Here is a 15,721-nt window from a genome sequence, read left to right on the forward strand (position 1 = left end):
CATGCCTATCCTGTTCCTGTGGTCAGTCACATTGTGGCCTCCCTCAAGGGGGGGGGGCGTGTTTTTGCAAAGCTTGACCTAGCTCAAGCATATCAACAGCTGCCTGTTGATGATGATGCTGCTATAGCTCAGACTATTGTGACCCACAGAGGGGCCTTTAAAGTAAAAAGGCTACAGTTTGGAGTGAATGTCGCTCCTGGGATCTTCCAAAGCATAATGGAAAACACACTACGAGGTATACCAGGGGTTTGCCCCTACTTTGATGATGTTTTGATTGCAGGAGAATCCACACACATTCTAGCTGAACGGCTAAGGGCTGTTCTGTTAAGATTCAGGAAATCAGGCCTCAAGCTCAAAAAAGACAAATGCAAGATTGGGGTGCCTTCTACTGAATTTCTGGGGTTCAAAATTGATGCTGCTGGGATTCACCCTGCTGAATCCAAACTGACTGCTATTTTAGAAGCACCTAGGCCAAAGTCCAAGGCCGAACTTCAGGCCTTCCTGGGCCTCCTGAATTTCTACAATTCTTTTCTTCCACAAAAAGCTAGTGTAGCTGAGCCTCTTCACAGGCTACTAGACAAGCAAGCAGTGTGGCAGTGGTCACAAACGCATGAGGGTTGTTTTAACAAAGCGTTTGGGAAGCCATGAAGCCATCTACTTGTAAGCTGAACGCAGAATAAAGAAAACTGAGAACTCCAACTGCTTCTTGTGTCTGCTTTGCGCCAAGGACTCAACAGGGGTGTCTTTTCCACTCACCTCCAGCACCTCCAGCACCACCCAGCCAGCCCATTTCTTCTGCGGCTGAAGGAACAGCTTCATTCTGTAGCTGAGAATGGAGCTCTGGCCTGCATTTCACAGTCAGAGGCCTTTCTGGAAGGTCACTGAAGCTGAAAACTGAGCTATGGATCTGCTGCAAAAGCCTTGCAGCACAGAGCTTTGGATTGAATCCATAGCTCGGTTCTCGGCTGCAATGGCCTTCCGGAAAGGCCTCTGATTGCAAAATGCAGGCCAGGGGATGCTGCAGAAGAAGTGGGCCAGCGAGGAGGGGCCTGGCTGCAAGGTAAGTGGGTGTGGGGCTCATGGGGGCAGTTCCACACCACCAATCCTGTCCTACTTGATTTTTAGGTGTGTGCCTCGCCCCAAAACTAAGGCTTATTTTTGGAGTAGGGCTTATATTATACCCATCCCCCCCAAATCAAGCTAGGGCTTATTTATGAGATAGGTCTTATTTTCAGAATTAGTATCTTTTCATCCCCCCACTCATGAAGCTTCTTGAATGAGAAGCAAAATGTTTTCTTCTTCTTTCTCAAATAAAAAATAATAGTCCAGTTGCCTTTTGAAAAAAAAATAGCACCTTTGTGACTCTAAATTACAGATGTCAAAATCGCCATGTCATGTGACATGTTGTGACATATTGCAACTTTTTTTTTGCATTGCCGGAGCTGGGGTGGGTGCAGCCTCCTTATGATGCAACTGGCCTATGGGCTGGCAGTTTGACATCCCTTCTCTAGGTGGTGCAACCCTGGAAGATTGTATTAATTTTATTATATGTCTTACATTAAATGAAATGAATGTTGGAAAATTATTGTGGGTGAAATTTCAAGATTAGTTTGTATTCAGCAACTTCTAGTCAATGCATGTGCACCACTCAATACAGCTAGGGGAAAAAAAGCTTTATATTTATTAAGCATCAAAACATTTAATTGGCAAAAATGGAGTGAAGAGCAGGCGTAAACAGGAATGGGCAAGAATGTCCATGATTTATACAAATCTCTATATCTATCATAGCCACTGGAAACAATACTGTGGATAATTAGAATTTACAGAAGCAGGTAGAGATGGAAGGTAGGACACCAGAGGATCCCTCTTTATCTGGCACTACAAAGGAAACAATTTGGTAAAGGAAGATGATGCATATACAATGGCATGAATGGCCTGTAGTCTCAGGTTTCCAATCTAGTATAAGAAATTTGGGGAACAGAAACAGATTGGGAAGAAAGGTGGTATGAAGGACAGGAACTATGATGGAATGTGGGGGTTCATACAAAAAAGGAGGAAGATGTAATGCTGTTACATAACTTGACACCTGGGAAAGTAGGAAGTTTGAGAAATCAACTCAAAACAACTTCACCTGGATTGGGTTAAGTATAAATTAAATCTGAAGGTGTTTCATAGGCTTTCATGATGCTTTTTCAATATACTAATGGCATTGAAGTATACTCTAGACTGCTGGCAACTCCAGATCTTCCCAAGTCATAGGACTGACAGTACAGCATTCCCAAAGTGGTGGATAGCGATCCTGCCTTTCAAAATCAATTATCAACAATAAAGAAACAAGCAGTCAAAAAATATTCTGCAGCCTAGCACTTGATATAGAATCCGTGAAGTCATTGGAAAAGATATTCAAATGTGATGTGTTTATATCTACAAAAACCAGAAGTTTGCACGCCACTATATTCCCTATTACAGTCTATGAAAGTAAAAGTGGAAGCAAGATAGGAATAATATTGACATTTTTGAACTTTGGACAATACTCTGGACAAGTAAGAAAACAAACTGGTGAATCATCAAACAAATCCAAGCTCAAATTACTTTGTACTCAAAGACCTAACTCTCTGGAGAAGGATCTAATGTTGGGAAATGTGGAAGGAAAGAGAAGAAAATGGCAAACAGAGCTAGATAGAAGGAATCATTTACAGTGGCAATGAATTGAAGAACCAAGTTAGAGAAAGACCATCATAGAGAAAAATCTATATATGTGTTTATTAAACATTGAAAACAACTTGATGGCACATAATCCAAAATATCAAAGATATTGTGCTGCAATTAAACAAATTTATTTTGTCTGTGCTTTCAGACTATGATTTCTTTTAATGTATATTGTCACAATGATATGGTAGGAACTGCTATTGAATTGCTTTATCTCTGGGCAGTATGTTCTTACCTAATCTGATTATAGAAATATAAATATTATGTTGCTATGACAGAGCTTACCAGAAACCTGTATCAGGAAAGTTACTCTAACATTTTTTTTTTTTAAATCTATTTTTGCCAAAAGTTTAGTGACTTGAAAAAAATAGCAACAACAAACCATAGTTATCACTGAATTTCACTAAAGTACAAATATATATTCAAAAGTATATTCTTTTTAATTTTCAGACAACATTTGGCTTAATTTTATTAGAATTGATAAATTGAGAAAATGTTAACTTCAAACAAATACTAACTTCAAACATTTTGTTATAAATTAATCCACTGAAAACAACCAGGAAGATATTACACAATATAATACTGTAGTACTGTAATACTTTTGTCTTAGTTTAATTGAAGTGAACCATTGATACAAGTAATATAATTTCAATATATAGCATATGTGACCTGCCTGTAGAGAGTAAAGGAGATGATTTTGACAAAAATAAGCAAGAACCTTTACCAAGGCAAAAGGAGAAAATCTTGAGAAACAAAATAATATTTGGAAGTGGCTCATGCAAGTGTCTCCTTGATTCACTGGAAGGAGGGGAGCATAATCAAAATTCTGTCATTTATAGCCCCTCTCTGGTCTTCCTGTGAAGTTGTTTTCTAGTTTCCTCTCCTGGGGGGGGGGGGGGCTAACACAACTTAAGAAAGTGCTTTTTTCTTACAGAAGTATATTATTCCTTCTTGACATTTTTCTAGTCTCTTAAAGAGGCTCTTTTCTTTGTCTTGATGAATATTTGAGCCTCAATCATCTGATCGAGCTCTCCAATAGCTTTTGTCCATGTACAGAAGCAGTTTTGTCAACTAAGGCAAAGTGGCAGCACTTAGTCATTTGAAGGACTTTATGTAGGCACTTAAAATCTCCATTAAAGCAAACAACCACTTTGACGATTTGTGTAATATCTCAGTTGAATCTAGAAACAATTAATCAACATGAATTCTTATCTGCTAGAGGGGTTAACAGCTAGCTAATGGCTTTTTCAGTACTGTACTATATGCAGAAAGCTGAAAGTTGAAATTGTAACAAGTCTGTGTTATCTAATTCCAGCAAACAAATTGGGTTGTGCTTTCTTTATAGTCTTTCAAGAGATTAATTTTCATAATGAATGCATAACTAATATTCATACATTTTGTGTTATCCAACATTATCCCTGAAGGATGAGTTTCAATAACACGACAGAAATCTATTAAATAGTATATTTTGTACATCAAGTGGACTATTGATGTAGTCAGTTCTAAACTATACTTATATATGTTGCAAATTTGGCATTTTTCATTAGAAGAGATTATTTATCCCATGACTTCTGCATTCAACATATCATTATGATGAATTAGATAGACAGACCTACAGGCAGGCAGGCAGGCAGGCAGGCAGGCAGGCAGGCAGACAGATAGGAATATAGATAATAAAGTCACTTTTTCTCAGACAAATCCATCTCACAGAATTATGGCTGCGAGGAAAATAAAAGGAGGGAGTACTATCTATGCCACTTTTAATTGTGCAAGATGAAATAGTGCTAATAAATAAATAACCATCATGCCTTCATTTGTAAATCAAGGCAATGCATTTCTTTTACATGAAGAGTAAAATAAGAGATTGGACAGCCATTTAGCTGGAATCATATAGAGTCTCCTGCTTAAGCAGGGAGTTGGACTAGAAGACTTCCAAGGTCCCTTCCAACTCTCTTATTCTGTAATTCTATAAATCCAGTATCCAATGGAATGCATATTATTCATTTCCCTTACTCAAAAATTTTTTTCTAGAGATAGCAGTGTTTCAGTATCTGAGGGGCTGCCACAAGGCAGAAGGGGCCAGGTTGTTCACCAAAGCCCCAGAGGGAAGGACAGGAAACAATGGTTGGAAACTGGTCAAAGAAAGAAGCAACCTGGAATTAAGGAAAAACTTCCTGACAGTGAGGACAATCAACCAGTGGAACAGCTTACCCCCAGCAATCGTGGACACTCCATCACTGGAGATTTTTAAGAAGAGACTAAACATTCACCTGTCTGAATTATTAATCTGATAATTAATCTGATTGATTGTATATTTACTTTACCCATTAACAGAAATTACAAAAAATGTTTACATTGCTCTAATTTTGCTACCTGGGATTAGTTCATCTGTATTTTTAAAATTTGATTTTATTGAGTTTTATAAAGCTTGTTTTCTAAAAACAATAAGAAGCAAAAGAATTCAAAAAGAAAATAGAATAGAATAAAATAGAATGGAATAGAGTAGAGCAGAATAGAGTAGAATATTTATTTCATCTACGGTATATGAAGTGAATTGTCTTTTTTTCTTTCTCTATTTTGTTTTTATTTGAGGCTTTATTTTCTCATTTTTCAGAGTTTCCCAAACATCCTGCACTCATCTATATGAAGTGAATTGTCTTGTCAAGAGTGTCTTATTTTTCTTTCTCCATTTTCTTTTTCTTTTTTTAATTTGGACTTTTATTTTCTCATTTTTCAGAGTTTTCCAAACCCCCTGCACTTGTTTCCCCTTGTAGGATTTCCATCCATAGAATCCCCCTATTTTTTGCCTTTTTTTGAAGTCAGCTCTCTCAAAATCTGACTTGGTTCAGTTATCCTTGCCTGCATTATGCTGACAGGACATTATTTTATGGAATTTTCAGCAGAAACCTTAAAATGCAATTTTTATAAAATAGCACACTGACACTTCTCCACAGCATTGGAAATACAATGAAGCAATATCAAGGTTGTATAATTAATATGGAAAATATGTGGTGGGAAAAATCAATACTGCCAGATGACTTTGGAAATCGAGTTTCAAAGCCTCAGAATTTTATTAAATTATTTTTATGAATCAAATTATCTCTGACCATTGAAAACAATCCTTTTGTCAACTATGTCTATCTACATCAGGAAGATACTCTGATGAAGTATACTTCACCCCTTGTCCACTTGACTACCACCTGCTACTTTAAGAATAAAACCTTTTCAGCTTTTTCATTTCTCAGCAGGCCCAGCCAGCAATCTCTCTAGATAAAATTCAGGCAACCTTTTCCCAAGGTTTTTTGCTGTTGGCTATACAAAACTGGGTTTGGGAGAACATAATTTAATAATTATCTGTAGTTGGAGCAAGAACACCAGGAGAAACAGAGGGAAAGCACTGTTCTCTCTCCTGCTACCAATGCAATACAGATAGTCCTCAACTTACAACATTTCATTGAGTGACCGTTCGGAGTTACAACGGCACCGAAAAAAAGTGATTTATGACTGTTGCAGCATCCCTATGGCCAGGTGATCCAAATTTAGATGCTCAGCAACTGACTTCTATTTATGACAGTTGCAGTGTCCCGGCGTCATGTGATCACCTTTTGCAATCTTCTGACCAGCAAAATTGATGGGGAAACCAATTCACTTAACAACCGGGTTACTAACTTACCATTGCAGTGATTCACTTAACAACTGTGGCAAGAAAACTTGTAAAATGGAGCAAGATTCACTTAGCAACTGTCTCACTTGTTGTGGTTATAAGTCGAACACTACCTGTACATGACCACATTCTTTTTTTTTTTTTTTAAAAAAAATCTTCCTTGCTCCTAGCAGCAGCATCTACTGCATGTTCTTTCCCTATTTATCTATTAAAGTAGTCCATGAAAATAGGTTTGTGTGAAAAAGTGAAAAATAAAATATGAACAATATATATCTTGACCCCCAAGACATATACTGCATAATGAAGGCATTTTCGGTGGAAGAGTGAAGCATTCTTGCCACAGAATTTGAATCAAACTGATGCAGAATTTTGTCAGAGCATATAATATCTCCCACATTTGTCATTGGAACCTGGATTTATTACTGCATAGTACATTAAGGTAGTATGGTGGAAGAAGCTGAGACTTTTAGAAAGATTTGGATCTTTTGTTGTTATTGTTACTTTGTGCTTGTCTCCTAACTTTTAAATTGCATAAAATGTGATTTAAATTGCATAAAATGCTGCTTCTAGAATCTCCACTTACATAAAGCATGTTCACTATCGTAATGTCAGGATTCAAAAGATACTTGGCTGTCACAATGGTTTTGCATTAGTCTTAAAAGCACTTTGAAATATAAGTTGGTGAATCATTTTGGGGCCTCTGATGTTTTTTACAAAGCTATCATGTGAGAGCAACTCCAGGTGTTTTAAACACTGCATGAGGTTGTTCTACAACCCATTTTAAACAGAAGAATTATTCCCCTTTTTAGTTTGGAAATGTCACCACGGGAGACCCATTTACATCTAAACGCGTGTTATCTCTTTTAGTACCAGCTTATGGTCTCTAGCAGTTAAGAGTGGTTTTACAATTTTAATGTTTTGTTTTATTGTAGAGTGAGTTGGGATTAATTTGTATGGAGGACATTATAGAAGTTAACTCTGTGGTTGTGTTGTGTGATGACAAATTCAGTAATCTCTTGGCTTCCTATTGTTAATTAATTCATTTCACAGCTCACTAATTTTGTCAATGAACAGAAGATACTGTTTCTTCTAAGAAGAGATGCAGAGTCATACTCACACGCACAGAGAAAAAAACATGCAATGTCAGTGGAAAACAAAATATTAAATCCATACATATAATTTATTATGAAGCCTCAAAGAGAACAGTGCATCATCCTTCGAGTTTTCTTTAAGTGCCTCTGCTGGGAATGCTGATAAATATAAAGTGTAGCATAAAATCCTTAAAATTAAGCATCATCCCATCCCAGCACGAGCTCTATCTATTGAAGAAGAATTTCATTCAATTTATTGTTCTAAAATAAGAATGTAAACAAAATTTAGAAATATCGTTTAGAAAGCGATTGAGGAGTAAAGCAACCTGACAGAAAGGAATGGATAAGGTCTTAAATGTTTTTATTCCCTCATACAGTTCAAATCGGATTCTTTCTCTCATTTTTTTCTTACTGAAAAAAAAGGAAGATGAAACGTGTACTTCTTGTAGTACATAATTTAATCATCATGTATTTGCTTAATAAGAAAACTATATTATCACTTTCTTCTGTCATAAGATAAGGTGGAAAGAGTATGCCTTGCTTTTCCTTGTCTAGCTGTGATGCAATTTCTCTGAGTCATATTCACAGCATTGATGGTGTTCTCATTTCAGACAGATGCAGCTTTAATGTATGATGCTGTTCATGTGGTGTCAGTTGCTGTCCAGCAGTTTCCACAGATGACTGTCAGTTCATTACAGTGTAATCGCCATAAACCATGGAGGTTTGGGACCCGCTTTATGAATCTAATTAAAGAGGTAAGTCAGGAGCAAGGTATGCTCCCTTGTTAGTTTGAAATTCAGCATGCCCAAATGGCTTTGGCTTTGTGATGTGTGCTCCATTTTCAATTCATTTTTTTCCCCTGCTGAATTTTGTTTTCGTGCTAAATGTTTTCAATGTACACTCCCCAGTTTCTGAAAGACCTACATTGTACTAAAATGCCCTACATTTTATTAATTTTACTTAATTATAAGATTATAATTAATTTTACTTAATTATAAGATGTAGAAATAGGACATGGACATTTTAAAGCAGTAGATTAAGTGCTGATAATCTTTTAACATGTAATGTTCATGGAATTGTCATGATGCTGTTTTCAGCAGTGTGAATTTAGTTTTTTCTGGTCTGAAAACTATGGATTCAGATCAACCCTAAACTCAATGTTCTATGCATAGTCCTCATTTATCAACTTCCTCTTTTAGTGACTGCTTGACATTACAATCTTGCAACCAGTCCTTGCATTTATAACCATTGCAGCATACCACAGTCATGTGATCATCATTTGTGCCCTTTGCAACCAGTGCACATTTATGACTATCACACTGTCCTGTGGTCACATGACTGCCATTTATGTGCTTCACTATCAGCTCACAACCAGCAGCGTTAATAGAATATGCAGAAGTAAAATTGTAAGACATGGTCACAGGATATTTTGCTTAATGCCCATGGTGATTCACTTAATGACTGAAGGGGAAGTAAGCTCGTAAGCCTGTTTGTGGCAATGTGATTTTCCACTTAGGGACCATAGCCCTTAATGCTAGTGGTGCCAGTCCCAAGTAAGTAAGGACTATCTGTATTTTATAAGGCAATCTTGACAAATAGAGTAGAAGCATTGGAATCTGCAATTTTTAAAGTTTAAAAAGGGAATGGCTAACTGTCTCCAGAAACTGAACAAGACCTCATATCAGATCAAATCAAGGACTGTTAATTAGCAGGTGGACCACTAGTATGGGCATGGAAATTCTTCCAGCTTTGTTATTTTCTTATATGTGTCGTCAGGTGTTTATAATGTTAGATCCTTTCCCTCCTTCCCCCTATTTTGGCAGCTGACTATATTTCTAAAATAAGCATTGAGCTTTAAAATGAACTTACGATGATCATAACTGTGCAGATATAGAACATTTTATATAACTCATTTTATGGGAACAGAGGTCTTTCAACCACATTTTGGAAGGGCATGGTTGTATTTCCACTTATTTGAAACTTTAGAAGAAGTTGGCTGCATATATATTTAAATACAAGTAATGACTCCCTTTCTTCCACTCCTAATCCATTTCTATGATGCAGTTTTTACTTAATCTTGATGATTTCTCATAGAATGACTATGGGCAAATTTCTGCATGTTGCACCCTGATTTATTCTGTTTTTCTTGCTACAGGAACAGTGGCAGCTAAATCCAATTGGATGCTTTTGTTAGCAAAAGTTATTTCTGGGGTGCAATGGCAAGAGGCAGTTACTTTTTTTCTTATGAATACTTTGAAGGGAATAAAATAATATCCACCTGAACTAGCAGAAAACTACTAGGACAGTGCTGGATTCTACCTAGGGCAAAACTCATATTTTTTTAATTTTCCATAGTCAAAAATGAATATTAGAGATTAATACTATATTTTGTGAGAATGCAATAAGGACTGTGTTACACGATGTGATAAAATATGTTATTATAAAACTCATAACTGGAGATATACTGAAAGACAGCAACAGTCAACAAAAATGCCTGTATCTTAAATAAGAAAATAATGAAAATGTTTCAAAGATCATCCTAGTCAACAAGTGGTATATAGTGGGAGAAAAGGAATGGAGAGAAGTGTATGCAGGGATTAAAGAAAAGTTAGTTTAGTTATCAAAAGAATGCCAGAAATCCAAAAACTGGATGTATTTTTTTATATATTAGTTATGAGGAAAATGAATTAAAGTTAGTGAATAATTAATATTTCCATTTTGAGTCATTAATTTATTCATTTCTCTTTCTCTCTTTCTTGCTGCTGACATTTATTTTTTCCCTTATTTTTCTTAGGCTCACTGGGAAGGTCTCACTGGCAGGATAACTTTCAACAAAACCAATGGATTAAGGACAGATTTTGACTTAGATGTCATTAGTCTTAAGGAGGAAGGTCTTGAAAAGGTACTTAAGTTATTTCCTCACAACTGATAATATTCGAAAAGAATAATATTTCTCATTCTGCTTTATGAATTTATTTAAATTACTGGATATAAAGTTCACAGTTTCATTACCTGTTTAAAAGCTATTTTGAAAAAAAAAAAATGTGGTAGCCAGATCATTTCTTTCAAATTATATATAGAAAACTACGGCTGTCATTACATTGATATAAAACTTGTACATTATTAATATCAAAGTAATAGAAGCTGTAATGGTACATGAGAATGACCTTGGAAGACGAGAGCCAAAGATTAGGCAGTAGGAAATGGGTGTGTGGCAAATGTCTCAGCAGGAACCCTTCCCAGATTTTAAAAGTAAGGTAAGAGATGTACTTTTAGATTTGCAAGATCCCATGTTCACAGCCTTACAATATATAGTGAGCTAATATGGTTGGTTCTACCTCAAAGAACTGATAGAAACTGTACAGTAATATAACTGTCAGCTCTTTGAGATAGGCCAGGTTAATGAACGGGCACAGTAGGGATTTATTGTTATAAGATAGACAAGTAGAACCTTTAAAGCAGGGGTCCCCAACCTCCAGTCCGTGGACCACTACTGGGCCGCAGCATGCCAGCAACTGGTCTGCACAAATAAGCAAAGCCCCATCTGTAGATGCAGGCAGCACACAAAACCACACACACTCCGGTCCACAGAAAAACCTCTCTCCAGAGAACCAGTCCCTGGTGCCCAAAAGATTGGCGACCTCTGCTTTAAAGCCTGTCAGAGTTTCTGTCTGCTCCCTCTGCCCCCAAAATGAAGAAAGAACCATTTTGAGTTTCTTTCTCACTTGCCCCTCTTTCTCAGGACTGAGCAATCTTTTCCGAAATGTCCCCTTTAACAGTTTGCTCGTTCCTTTCTCATTCCCAAGAAAAGATCTACATTCCCTCATGATAACCATCTGCATATATTAATGCCGTAAGTTCAAAAGGATTTGTATGCCACTCTATTTTTTAAAAAAATGTCCTAAAGATTCAAGAGGTAATAGCAATAGCAGTGAGGAACTTCCATTGTTTACTATCTTTATTCACAAACTACAGGGTTCCCTCTCTTTGTTTGAATTTGCTATTTAAACAGTTGATCATTTTTGTCCGAGAATTTGCTTTATGAAAAAACAAAAAGCCTACTCCCTATTCTCAAAATGTATGTCAAATGTAGACAATTGTGCCAAAAGTTTGCTGACCTGCCTAGATATCTTCCCACTACACCCTTTTCCTGTCTTTGACACAAATCTTGTATCCAGATGAATTCCCAAGATTTAGACCAATTTGAACAGATTCCTGAAAAGGGCTGTGAGGATGATCAGGGAATAATGGAATTGCTGAGAATATTTAGCTAAAGAAACAGAAAATTAAAGGTGTGTGTGTGGGGGGGCGGGGGGTATGATAACAATATGGTAACTAGATGACTTCTAAAATTCCTTCCAACTCTGTGAATCTATGGTTCTTCAAATTACGTCATCTATAGACTAAGATTAATATTTATTTTCTACATTAAAACCCTCAACTGGCAGGGATGCTTTAGCTAATATCCTTGTGCTGATTTACAGTAAATATATTTCTGGCTCTATAATTCTATTTGTTAGCTGAAGCTATTCTGAATACTTCTATCATTTGGAGCCATACTTGTTTAATTTATTATAACCTATTTCTGACTGGTTGAATTAATTAGTGTTACTGGATCATTGTTCAATTGGCTGCCAACACTTTTCATTTGGGGCAGCTTTAGAATTAAAATACTTAGGCTAAGCAAAGTAACTGCAAAAAGATGTGGTGCTAACATGCTAAATATTTTCTGGAGAAACATAACTCTGGTTAAAATTAGCATCAATGCATTGTAATCCAATTACAGCAAAGGGCATAATATGTTGGAACTGGTCATATATGTTTTAGGGAACTACAAGAAATAAAATGTAAAATGTCTTCTCTAAAATACCTTTTGTTCACAATAGGTTTCAGAAGAGACCCCCAAAGTAACCATTTTTAAATAAACTTTTTTAAAATAATGCTGCTGTAATTCACTCAAAGCTTTTCAACTGGCTATTAAACTTACCAGCAGAAATTGGATTTCCAGGAGTCAGAATGAATTCATTTCATTCTTCCAATTTGGTGTCAGAATCCAAGTAAAAATTTAATTTGGCCAAATGGTTTCTGAAGCAATATATCGAGTCCTAAAACAATGGCACCCCTCTTTGAAATGCATTCGTCTTCAAAAATTTGTACTACCTTTAACTGGCAACTGCTGAACAAATTGAAGTGGCAGCCACAAATCATCAATTTTTAAGAATAGCAGATAATTGTGATTGAATAGAAGGGAGTGGGAGTGAGTTTCCACTTCATAACTTTTTTCTGACTTGGGAGGGAAGAATGCAGTTGATTGTCAAAATATAATTTATGAGAGCTGATTATAGGTTATCTTTATGTGTGTGCATCTGAAGTTTCATAGCACAGGGAAGAATAGAAAGGAATAGATTTGTTTACAGTGAAAGATAACATAGGTGGGGAGAATATACCAAGCTGTTGTTACTATTTTTTTTACTTTAGAGGATAGAATTTAAATGGAAAATTAAGCACTCAACATTCTATACATCATTTTACCCCAAATGCCACACTTTGCTAGATATATTTTATAATTCGGTGAGTCACATTTTAGACCAGCTGCTGCTAAGAAAATGATAACTGAAATTGCACCATAAGAGAATAGGAGAAAGAATTTGCAGTTTTAATTTTGTCTTATTATTTCTCTTTTCTAGTGGATGAAACATAACCCATGCATGATATGTAAGTTCTTATCCTGTTTTCTAGATTGGAACCTGGGATCCTGCAAGTGGCCTTAATATGACTGAGAATCAAAAAGGAAAACCAGCAAATATAACTGATTCCCTTTCTAATCGTTCCTTAACTGTAACCACTATTTTGGTAAGTTATTCCTCATGCAATTAGTTTTCAGAAGTTCAGCTATAGTTGAAAACTACAGAAAGTCACAGTGCATAAAATAATAATTACCAGCATTTGTATGTCATAGTTATTTAGCAATTACTCATTAATGAATAAGCTGAAATATCTCATTAACTATGGGATTTTACCTTCAACTATTAAGATAGCAATTTTAATTTCTGTGCTATAATCTCAGTTGACTAATTATTTAACTTTTTTGTGATTTTTTAACATTTGTATATTTAGACAGAATCTGTCATGCTAGATTTTGGGGGAAAAAGTTTCAGTTGGAGGGGTATATAATTTTTAAAATGCAATTAATATTAATTTAACAAAGAAATTTTCAATGTTCCAGCTAAGGATTCCAACAAAGTAAATACACCAGAGCTATTCCGATTTCTAATGCAAAACTTTATTGGATACAGCATACCGGCACTAAAGAATGGAAAACCAGCTCTGGCAATATGGCAAGAAAAAGATAATTAAAATAAGAAAACTTTCCCTCCATTCTCTGACAGGTCAGGTCACATTGTCCAATTAATCCTCAGGCAGTTGTTAAAAAAAGAATTTCATTTTGGTGCATTCCAAACCTTCCCCTCCCCTCTTGCAACTGTAGGCAAGCTAGAAGTAGCCTGGCAGTTCTAATGCAAGCAGTCTTCATAGCTGGACAGAAATTCCTTCCAAAAGCAGTAGTGATTCTTTCAGACTTCTCATTCATATTTATTTTAGATTTAGTTTCCAATTTAAATAATAAAAGAAATGTACATCTAAACTAACTCCTTAAATGCAGAAAAATTCAGACTTTTTAAAAGTTTAACTCCAGCACTTTTATTTAATCAAATGCAGTTTGATTTTTTTTTCCCTACCACATTTAAGAGACTCAGTATTTCAGTTAGAGTTCAAAAGAAGTGTTTCAAGCTTGAAATAGCTGTCATATGTTTGGAATGGGCTGGTCAGGTCATCGTGGAAATGTTTCAAATTTGAAATGGAGAGCCCAAAGAAGCTATTTCATGCTCAAATACATCTCGTTTTCGATTGAAACAGATAAAAATTGAAACATTTTATGAAGACTCTTTAGACTGTGTTTATTTGCTATTTTATTTTTATTTGCCCTTGGAGCAGGAGTAAGCAAGATGACATGACTTGAAACAGTGCATTTTATCCTAATATAAATAAATAATATTTTACATGATTCTATTGCACATAAATATTGTGTGATGAAGGGCACACAGGGAAAATAAAAAAAGCAAAAACATTTTTCTTGCCAGATTTCTACTGCAACCACCAATCATTTCTTAAGCTATTCATTTTTATGCAGTGTTAAAAACATAAAGGTAACATCTGAACTTGTAATAGAAGTGCTAAATAAAAGTTGTTCTTCCTGCAATTTAAATTCTGAATTGAGCAATTTTCTCCTTTTGTCTTACTCAGAATGGTAATGATCATTTGCCCAACTGGGTAGATTCCATATAAAAATATGGAATATTTTTTGTCTGCTTTAATTTTTAATTTTTTAAACTATGTTTATAATTATATTTTTTAAAAATAATGCAAGCTTTTTTAAAATAGACTGACTTCTAAGGATGTCTATTTAAGGACTGGCTTGAAGACAACTTAAGTTCTGCATTGTCTTAAACTGCATCTTATCACTCTGATGTTCTCCAAATATATTGAACTGTATCTCCATTCTTTCCAACCAGCATCAGATAATTTTTATATAAAATAAAGCTGATTTAGTGCAGCACAGACTTTAGTGTAGCTTTAGGGAAAGTATGCTGTTGCTATAATTCATTTATTTCTGTTCTTAAATCTACGAAGTGATTGTCATTCATCTATGAAATATGTATCTCCATACTTTCCAAAATTATTTTTACTACAGTGAAAGTCTAACAAAAAGAAATAACTGTAAATTTTTCACCAGAATTTTTTAAATGTATAACCAATCAAAATAACTGGAATTTAAGCTATGTATATGTATATTACTCAGTGGAAACATTTGGCAAGGTGTGGAAACTAAGTAGACTGGGTTTAGTTTTTCAATGAGACATTGCCAGGGACTACATAAACAACAGTGGGAAGTCAAAGAATACACTGAAAGAACATAAAGAAGGAATTTTTGGCATATAGTTGTCAGAAATACTGTGTGAATATTTTCCTGGAGTTACAGCACGGCAAAGTAATAATATGGACATTTCTTTGATAAAATCTGAAGAAAAATTCCAGTTCCCTGTAATGATTTTCAACTTTTGGTTAACTAATTAGTGGTTTGTAATTTCCAGTCTTCACCAAGCACGTAGAACCACCGTATAAAACAGCTCCTTATTTTTCATTTCAAAGTTCTTTCTATTTCAGAAATACAGTACATTAGCCACAGAACTCAGTGTGG

The 15,721-nt window shown here is 35.5% G+C and overlaps 1 protein-coding gene across 1 annotated transcript in view; it reads left to right on the forward strand.

Moving 5' to 3' along the window:
* GRIK2 (glutamate ionotropic receptor kainate type subunit 2) overlaps nt 1-15,721 on the forward strand; it is a gene marked incomplete at its 5' end in the record, with an annotated part of 311,327 nt that overhangs the window by 64,677 nt on the left and 230,929 nt on the right. Inside the window, 3 exons of the mRNA XM_039351925.1 lie at nt 8,076-8,219; nt 10,259-10,366; nt 13,204-13,317. Coding sequence (XP_039207859.1) covers nt 8,076-8,219; nt 10,259-10,366; nt 13,204-13,317 — 366 coding nt within the window. The remainder of the gene's footprint in view (nt 1-8,075; nt 8,220-10,258; nt 10,367-13,203; nt 13,318-15,721) is intronic.

Source organism: Crotalus tigris, unplaced genomic scaffold, assembly GCF_016545835.1.
Source record: "Crotalus tigris isolate CLP2741 ecotype Arizona unplaced genomic scaffold, ASM1654583v1 scf7180000018371.15429387391:27106975, whole genome shotgun sequence".
Lineage (NCBI taxonomy): Eukaryota > Metazoa > Chordata > Lepidosauria > Squamata > Viperidae > Crotalus > Crotalus tigris.